This window comes from Haemorhous mexicanus, chromosome 23 (assembly GCF_027477595.1).
Source record: "Haemorhous mexicanus isolate bHaeMex1 chromosome 23, bHaeMex1.pri, whole genome shotgun sequence".
NCBI classification, from domain to species: domain Eukaryota; kingdom Metazoa; phylum Chordata; class Aves; order Passeriformes; family Fringillidae; genus Haemorhous; species Haemorhous mexicanus.
Window position 1 is genome coordinate 6257435 of NC_082363.1, and position 9667 is coordinate 6267101.

Sequence of the window (9667 nt, forward strand, 5' to 3'; positions counted from 1 at the left end):
AGCAGCTGAGGGATGGGAGGAGGTGCCTTCAAATGGAGTTTTAGTTTGCCAAGGAGCTGTTTGACCTTTTGCAGGGAAAGGAGCTGGTTTTAAGCTGTTTTTGTTTTACAAGGCACCCTGAAAAGGGTTTTCCATCTTTCCATGCCTGGCTGGTGACAAACTCTCTCAGTGACAGTGGCACTGTGACCTGGCCATGAAACACTTCCTTCACCTCCTCCTGCCCCAGCAGAGCTCTGTGTGGGAGCAGAGCCTTGCCCTGCTGCCTGGCTTGGCTGAGGGAAGGACTGAAAAGGTTTTGTTGTGATGTTGAAATGTTTGAATTCTTCCAGCAACAATCCCTGCTGCCACTGGCACTTGGGGGATGAAGTCAGAGGCAGCTGCTGCTCTGTCAGCCCCTGCACACATTAACCTCTGCCTGCCTGCCTGGGGCTACAGATTAAGGAGATTTGATTCAGGTTTAGGAGATCAAGATGAGAAAAATACATATTTGTAATAGAGGCTGTGATTTAGATGGCTAGGATGAGGGGGGAAAATTACAGCAGTTTTGATAGAATCCTTGTAAATCTCCCTAATAAGCTGTAATAAATTTTTAATTTTAATTGCTTTTTGCAGTGTCCAGCTGCAAATAAAGCTGTGTCTGAAGTGTAGTGGCAATGTCCACAGCACCCAGGAATTCCAGTCCCTTCCCTATTCAGTTTTGGAAGGGATTTCCCATTGAATTGTGCTGTTCCATGGGAAATAATTATCCAGCCACAAACTGTGCTTATACTTTATTAAAAAATAGCCAGTAGTGAAAGGTTCCACTCAATAAAATAGCAAAGTTTTAAATTACAGTATTAAAGGCTTCATTGGAACAGTCCCCCTGGTATGAAATGGCACCTTGGTTACACTGGGGGAGGGCTGGGGTTACAGGGAGTTTTCATGTGTAGCTGGGGTTAAAAAAAAAAAAAGGAAATATTCTGAAGCCAGAGGAGGAAAAGGAGCCTTAGCCAGGGGACAGCACTGTCACCAGGCCATCAGGGCTGGACCTGCTGTGCAGCAGATCCAAGCTGGGCAGCACAGTCCCCTTCTAGACCAGGTACAGAGGCTGGGTGTGCAATTTCCTTCATGATGTTTGTGCTGTCCAGGCAAAAAGCGTTGAAAGGAGCAACATTCCCCACTGCCATGCAGGTGTGACCCCCAGGGCTTCCAGAGCAGCAGCAAAAGGAGTGAAAGATGCTTGGTCCTGTCAGCAGATCAGCTGGGAATTTCCCAAACAGGTTTTGCTTTTCAATCTCTGTCCCAGCTGCACTGCTCCAAGAGATGTGTGACACCTTGCTGACCCTCCTCCATGCTGGCAAAGTGACCCTTGATGGCCACCCTGAGTGCAGGGCAGGAGTTCTGGGGTGGCTTCACTCTGTGGGAGCTGCGTGGGGAGGGCTCAGGAGTCGATCCTTCCATAGGAGGAAAACACTGTGGGAAGAGAGGGAGCTCAGTCAGCAGCACTGCAGGGGAAAGGAGCTTTGGGTTGTGGCACACCAGTGTCCCTCTACTGTCTCTGTATTACACAATGTGACAGAAATACTGCCAGCAGACAGAGATTTGCTCACACAGGTGTGATTTGATTTTTTGGACAGCAGCAGTCCTTGCTCAGGTTGGCATCAGCTCTCTCCAGGGAAAAGCCCCATCTGTCCCAGCCAACCTCTGAGCTTTGGCAGCCTGGGAATTCTGAGGCTGCAGAGCTGCTTGATGTGGGACCTCCCTGTGACTGGGACAGAACAGGCTGCACCCTTCCCAGTGCCTTTCTGGGGTACTTACTTCTCTCCCTGAGCCCCTGCCCGAAGCTGCGGTAGACGTGAAGCAGAGCCCAGAACAGAACAGATTTGATTGTGACAGAAATGCAGGAGCCAGTGATGAAAGCAGCTTCCAGGGTGTAAGAATTGCCTTTGCCCCACTCCCTGATCACCTGCAGGAAAAGAGAGACACCAAACCATCAAAAGGGGCTACCACAGGAACAGGGAGACACCAAACCATCACCAGCTGCTGCCACAGGAAAGGGGAGACCCCAAACCATCACCAGGGGCTGCCACAGGAAAGGGGAGACACCAAACCATCAAAAGGGGCTACCACAGGAAAAGAGAGACACCAAACCATCACCAGCTGCTGCCACAGGAAAGGGAGACACCAAACCATCACCAGCTGCTGCCACAGGAAAAAGGAGACACCAAACCATCACCAGCTGCTGCCACAGGAACAGGGAGACACCAAACCATCACCAGGGGCTACCACAGGAACAGGGAGACACCAAACCATCACCAGCTGCTCCACAGGAAAAGAGAGACACCAAACCATCACCAGCTGCTCCACAGGAAAAGGGAGACACCAAACCATCACCAGCTGCTGCCACAGGAAAGGGGAGACACCAAACCATCACCAGCTGCTCCACAGGAACAGGGAGACACCAAACCATCACCAGCTGCTGCCACAGGAACAGGGAGACACCAAACCATCACCAGCTGCTGCCACAAAGCCACAACAAGCAACCAAGCCCTGGATTTCTGAGAGGAGTCACCAGGTAGGGAGTGGGGGGAAAGAAGAAAGAAAAACCCAACAGGTCACTCTGAAACCATCTGAGTTTTCTGATTTTGTGATGTACAGACAGTGTGGAGTCCTGCTGTGCTCTGCCAGCTCACACAGGCCAGGAATAGTGGGAAGCTGCACGTGGTGATGGATCCCTGAGGCTGTGGGTGGCAAGGATGAGCAGCACTGGCCACTCTCAGCACTCCAGCCCTGCCCAGCCTGGCTTCCCCTTGCCCTCCTCTCTCCTCACCTCCTCTCACACATCTTGTAGGAGGTGCTCACTGATAAGGTTTTATCAGTGTTACAGAGCCAAAAAACTGCCCCAGACTGGGGTTTGTTGGGCTGGCACTGCCTTGTTTTGGCTACAGCAGGATCCACAGCTGTGGGTGCTGCCTATGAAATTCTTTAAAATGCAACAACTGAGCCCTGGTCAAATGCTCTGGCACCACTTGAGGCTTGTGTGAAGGAGGGGAGGCATTTTTGAGGAGCTGTGTATCTTGAACAAGAATTTGTTTCCTTTTTCCCTCATCACTCTTTGCAGGGACTTCCAGAGCCTCTCCCTCTGACCAGTTCAAGAGCAGCTTTACTCCATCCCTGTCCTGAAAAGTTGATCCTGGAGAGGCAGGATGGGCTCTGCTCTCTTGAAATCCAGCAGGAGCTGCAGGGAAGGGTGAAGCAACACCTGTGGGCCCTGAGGAGGATGAGGGTGAGACCCCCCAGCCTTGCTCCCCTTACCGTGTAGAGCAGGTAGATGAGATAAACCACCTCAGGCACATTCTGGACCAGGAAAATCCACACCAGAGGTTTCAGCTCTTTTAAAATCTGCAAAATAAGATGAGATACAGCTTTTTAAAGTTGCTATATATTCTAAAAAAGCTAAAGTTGATTTTTCATAGCATTCCAAGCGCTGGCTAAGCTGAGTTCTGAATTTTAGCTTTTCTTTCCCCTTCCCTTCTCCAGCTGTGTTTTTTAGCAGGAAATTCAGGCTCTGTTTGCCCCTGAGCTGGGCCAGGAGTGCTGATGACCTTTCTCTCTGGGCACACAGATTTTCTCTAGCAGCTGAGTGTTTTCATAGGGAACAGACTGAAAGCTCCCTGTGGCTTTTTCTCCACTTTTCTTTTTGCTACCCAGAAGTGCAGTCACTGAGGAGTGAAATGTGGGAGAAGCAAGAGGATTGAAGTGCCAGGAGAATTTAATTTCACAATTCTCCCAGGGGCTTGGGAAAGAAGAAAGGGACTGCAGCAGCCCTGGGCTGGGAGGGCAGGTCTGAGCAAAGGAAGGGAAAGCAGCTGAGCCCCTGGGGGTGGGAGCAGTGACTGTGCCAGTGTCAGGATTGGATTGGATGCATCTGATCAGCACCAGGTTCCCCCCAAACCCAAAACTGATGTGGTTTAAAGGCACAGTTTTAGCAAGGAAGACATCCAAACACGTAGGGAGCTGTATTTCAGCTGTCAGGAATTTGTGTGAATGACTAAACCAAACACCCCGGGAGCCTAAACCAACATCCACCCCCAAAAACCCCTAAACTCCTTCCTGGTAATAAAAACCTCACTTATCTGATGTACTTTGGCCCTGATTCTGCAGTCATTCTTGGAACAGAGGCTCAAGATTTCAGAGGAGGTTCAGTCTGATGTGAAAAATGCCACTTCAAGTTCACAAATCTTCAGGTTAACCTGGAAACTGTCCCTGAGCTTTGAAGGAGATGCCCCGACAAAGGACCCCTCATCTTTCTGGTGTGCTCTCCTAAGGATTTAAGGCCTGGAGAACTGCTCCCAGTTCACCCAGCAGTGGCAGAAATATTGAAGACAGTGTGATCCTCCAGATTTCATGAAGGTGATCAAGGACTGAGACTAAAACAACGTCCCTCAGAATGGCCCAATGACAAGGTGACTTTGTTTCACTCCCTGTGCTCAGATTTAAAAAAAACCTGGCCTCAATATTGCTGCTGCTCTGCTTTTCCCCATGCTGGCTCCCTTCCCTGAGCCTGTGGGGGTGAGGACGGGCAGTGCCAGGGGCTGGGGGTCCCTGGTGCCCCCTGCAGCTGGACACTCACTGCAATGATGCCCACGGTGACCTTGAGGCAGCCCCAGACGACGCCCGTGGCTGAGATGATGTTGTGCAGCAGGGTGACCTCGTGCAGGCTGATCAGGAGGATGCACAGGCACAGCTGGGGGAGGCAAACATTGCATGAAATCATTCTGGGGAAAAAACATCTGCCACAAACTCCCTGTAACAGCAAGGAGTAAAAGCTGAATTATTCCTCAAGCAAGGACAGAGTAATTCCCTGTATAACAGAGCACAGAGCAAAACAGAGCTGCAGTAAATGAGGATGAGGGGTGCTTAAAGAAGTAACAGGTCCTGGGCTCACTGCCCCCATCTGTAATTTCATTTTCTGTCTCACTGCCCTGCTGGTTGGGTTCCCCTCTCCCACTCCAGAATCATTTCCTCAGTGCTGGAAACTGGAGGCTGAGATGGGCAGGAATAACTTTGCTTATTTCAGGAGGCCATGGGTGGGCTGGAGCTCCTGGATGCAATTGTTTTTATGGACAAACCTCCCCAAAATAAGCTTCTTTTGTGCAGGACAATGATGGAATATATTTTGATTCATTTGGATAGATTTTAGCTAAGCTATGACGAGCTACAATCATTATTAAGTTAATATAATCAAGGTAAGAAAGAGGATTGCTCTTGGAGAGGAATAATTCAGCTCAGCCAGTCCAAGGTATCAGCAGGAAGAGGAGAAAAAGGGAATCTCTGTACCTGTGCCTGCAGATCAAAGGTGAGCATGGAGAAGCAGAGGTTGAGCATGAAGTACTGGGCCTGGAGGCTCTCCAGGGCTCCCCCCACCCGGAATGCCATCATGGACTGGCTCTGGATGAGGATGAGGGCACAGATGACATCGAAGGAGCCCACCAGCAGGATCAGCACAAAACGGGCCTGAGGGGACACAACACCACGGGGCTGGCACCAGGCTGGCACCAGGCTGGCACCAGGCACCCAGCTGGAACCACACAGGAGGAGCAGAACCTTCACAGAGGCTGGCTCTGAGCTCCCTCTCCCACTGGGACAGGGGTTGTTCCCACTGCTGGACTTGCACACAGGTTTGTGTCTGTTTGTGTCCCCTCTGCTGCAATTAACACTCTGTTTTTCCTGTTTGAGGATGGCTCAAGTGGCAAAATGTCCTGCAGGGTCACTGTCACTTTCTTATTTCCTAGAAAAATCCCTTCACCCAGGAATTTTCTCCTGGGAAGCTGAGGAGCCTCAGAAAAAAGGAAAACAATTCTTATCTCATTGCTTCTCCTGTGTTGTGCTCACATGTGGGATGAGTTTGGAGATTGTTCACCCACAGGTGATTGTTCCATTGCATTCTGCTCTGAGTTGTTTTCACTCTCTGGCCAGTCAGGGCCAAGCTGTGTCAGACTCTGGAAGGAGTCAGGAGTTTTCATTATTATCTTTTTATCATTCTGTAAGTGTCCTTTCTGTATTCTTTAGTATAGTTAGTATAGCATTAATACATTATAGTATCATAAAATAATAAATGAGCCTTCTGAGAACATGGAGTCAGATCCATCATTCCTTCCTGCCACGGGGCACCTCATCAATATCATTACACTGATCTGAAAATATTTATAACTAGAAATTATTCTGGCTCAGGAAGCAGAGTTACAGTAATCCAAGTTACAGTCAGAGCAGTAAAAAAAACCAACCTAAAATTACTTTTCACATTTATAGCAGCCTTTACTTTGAAGTTGTTGTTTAATATTTAAAGTGATGGCTTAAAAGGAACCTGCATTTCTTTGATGCCTGTTCCCTATTGGCCCTACCAATGCAGGCTGCTGCAGGTGAAGTGTGTTTAACTGAATGGCCAATAAACTGAACTGGCAAAGCTCCTTTGCTCCCTCTCCCTGGCTTGGCTGCCACCTCTGAAGAGGAATTTTTGGATGACTTCACAGCTTTTGGAGAAATAGGTGATAAAAAGAAAGCACTTCCTGGAAGCACAGCGAGGGGGAATTTAACTACAAACCTTAGTAAGGGCTAGAATAAATCCTCTCATGAATTTTACTGCTATGAAATGCAAACAAGACAACCTGGAGTGGCATCACTGCAGCTCTTTGTTTCCTTGCAGCTTCCCAGAAATCTCACAAATCACATTTAAGAGCACTGGCTAAGGCTGTGCCTGCAGCCTGGGGGTTCCTGCTGCTGGTGAGATTCCTTTATTTCAGCCAGACACTGCACAGAGGGAGAGCTGAAGCAGGCTGGGTGAAGTGGAGGATACATTTCCCAGTAATTTTGGGTAATTCTTTGGTGTTTCTGTTATTTTTGGGTGCTGCCATAAGGAAACTCAGGCACCAGCTCAGAGAAGATTTGCAGTTGTGGGTGTGCATGTTCTGTTGTGCAGTACAGATAACTCAGCTGTTCTCAGCTATCAGTAACAAAAATACATTCATACACAGGAAACACAAAAATACAGAAATAAAGACAAAAAAGCCCCCAACTTTGTATTTAAAACCCAAAAATTTAAATACAAAAAAATACAAATATATAATTTATATATCTATTCTATCTATTTCTACCCATATATATTTCTATTATATACAATACATAATATTTCTCTATATTGTATATGAGATATAATAATAGATATAGATGTAATAAATTAATAAATAACAATATACAATAAACAAACAAAATTTTATAAATATATAAATATAATATAAACCAAAATATAATATGTAATAAAACAAATATATAAATATGAGAATATATGAAAATATAATAATATAATAAAACAAATATATTCAAATATTATATCATATGAATGTAATATATTTATCATATCATATATGAATACCATACACATATATGATAAATATAATAATTATCACATACAAAATAGTAAATATAGTATATATAGCAGTATATAGTAAATAAGATTAAATAACAATATATGGTAATGTGTATTAAAATAAAGAATAATTGATTTTAAAATCATAATAAATAATTTTAAAATATAGAATAATTGATTTTATATATATATACACACACACACATATATATATATAAAATACTTCAAACATTATCTGTGTTCCCACAGCCACCCTGCCTTCCCAAGGCTGCATTTTGAGCCCCAAGCAGGAAGGAGAAGCAGATTAGGAGCAGGGACTGACCAGGAGCTGAGGTTTCTGCCCAGCAGGGAGCAGGGTGAAGTTGATGATGGAGCGCAGCATCAGCAGCAGGATGGAGAGCACGAACACCACGAGCTCCTGGCGGTTCTCCTGCAGGATGCCCCTGCTCACATAGTACACACAGAACACTGGGGAGAGAGGGAAGGGCAGTGCCAGCTCAAACAGGGCAGAACTCCCACTTCTGCACCCAAAGTGGGAGGCTCAGAGTGGCCCTGAGGCTCCTCGCTCTTGGTTCTTACCAAGGAGCTCGAGTCAGTCATTTAAACACTCCCTGCTGTGTTTAGCACACAAAAACCTAAACAATTAGTTCTTATTATGATCATTATCACTATATTTTCATTATTATTTTCATTTTTTATTATTATTTCCATTATTTCCTCCATCCAAACTGGGTTTCTCACCAACTCCGACCAGCTGAATAAGGGAAATGGTGAAATCCTCCTCAGTCTGGCGCACCAGTGTCTCGATGGTCAGCCCTATGACACTCAGCAGGGACACAACAGTGACACAGAAGTAGATCTTCACGGGGAATGAGAGCTCGGAGCATGGTTTTATCTGTAAAGGGAGAAAATTCTTGAACACATCACGCAGAATAAATTCGTTGTTGTTCCTAAAAATCACACTGAGTGGGGTAAATGAGTGCAGGGTTTCCTTTGGGAAAAGGAAGAGAAACTCCTGAACTGCTGAGGAAGGGGAAAGTGTAACTTTATTTCATAATTAATCTCAGCCTAGGTAGTCCTGGTTTATACCCAGAGCCTGACTTCGTGCCTCACAGGCCATGGTGTTATAACCCAAGACATGGACACTGCCCACATACACACCTGGCAGAGCATGGAAATAACATTTTCCCACCCTTTCACTTTCAGAAAACTCTAAAGACAGGGTCAGCATTCTCAGGAAGGCAAAGCCCTCTTCTTTTATTAAAATACTTCAGGTGGAGCAAGATCCTGGCAGGAATTTAACACTTGGTTTGTTCAGCTGGAGGAGACTGAGGGGAACTCAGGGGCTGCAGGGCCAGCTGTGATCCCTGCTCTGGGACAGGGACACCCCCAGGGAGCCCCTGGAGCTGGGCCAGGGGGGTTTAGGGTGGGTTTTGGGAAAGGTTCATCCCCCAGAGGGGGCTGGGCACTGCCCAGGAATGGGCACGGCCCCGAGGCTGCCAGAGCTCCAGGAGCTGCCAGGGGTGCCCAGGGTGGGATTTTGGGGTGATCAATGATCCTGAGGGCCCCAGGAGCTGTCAGGGGTGCCCAGGGTGGGATTTTGGGGTGAGCAATGATCCTGAGGGCCCCAGGAGCTGTCAGGGGTGCCCAGGGTGGGATTTTGGGGTGGGTGAGCAGGGCCAGGAGCTGATCACTGATCCTGAGGCTCCCTTCCAGCTCAGGACACCCCACGGTGCTGTCAGCAGAGCCGTGCCAAGCCTCGGCGAGCCGACCTCCCTGCTCCACCTGACTTCGCAGGCGGATTTGAGCCATGTTTTTCCACACCCCCCCGGGGCAGAGAAACGCGGAGGACAGCGGCAAGCCGCCCGCAGCAGCGGAGATGTACTCACGGGGCCGCAGGGCGTGGGGATGAGCTGCCGGTGCCGCGGGGTGAGGTTGGGCAGGCTCGGCCCCGCCGCAGCCGCGGCGCCGCTGTGGGAGAGAGAGCGGGGCCGTCAGGGGGCCGTACCACCCCCACCGCGGGGGGGAACCGCCCACGACCCCCCATCCCCGGCACGGGCGCCTCCGGGGGAGCGCGGGGAGGCGCCCCCGCTCCGCGCGTGGTGCGGCCCGGCCGGCCCGTACCTGCCGTCCATGGTGGCGGTCGCGCCTCGCGTCCCGCCCCGGCCGCGGGCCCTACATGGCTGCGGAGGGGTCCCGGCGGCGCTTCCGGGGCCGGCCCGCCCTGCGTCACTTCCCCGGCACGGGCGGGAAGCGCTGCTG

The 9667-nt window shown here is 48.8% G+C and overlaps 1 protein-coding gene across 3 annotated transcripts; it reads right to left on the reverse strand.

Annotated features, from left to right (window-relative positions):
* Positions 1-755: 755 nt before the first annotated feature.
* Positions 756-9640, reverse strand: LOC132337779 (uncharacterized). 3 transcript variants are annotated; one of them, XM_059866661.1, is made up of 9 exons: positions 9530-9639; positions 9295-9376; positions 8147-8300; positions 7728-7873; positions 5320-5496; positions 4613-4786; positions 3295-3381; positions 1798-1945; positions 1278-1452 (listed from the first exon to the last, which is right to left on the reverse strand). In XM_059866661.1, exons 1-9 carry the CDS (start codon positions 9538-9540, stop codon positions 1421-1423), a joined length of 1011 nt encoding a protein of 336 aa, XP_059722644.1. In that variant the 5' UTR covers positions 9541-9639; the 3' UTR covers positions 1278-1420. The 3 variants fall into 3 exon arrangements, with proteins under 3 accessions (XP_059722645.1, XP_059722644.1, XP_059722646.1); XM_059866662.1 differs by lacking the exon at positions 1798-1945 and having other exon boundaries at positions 756-1452; positions 4613-4726; positions 9530-9637; XM_059866663.1 differs by lacking the exons at positions 1278-1452; positions 1798-1945 and adding an exon at positions 1975-3217 and having other exon boundaries at positions 9530-9640.
* Between the last annotated feature and the right edge of the window lie 27 nt (positions 9641-9667).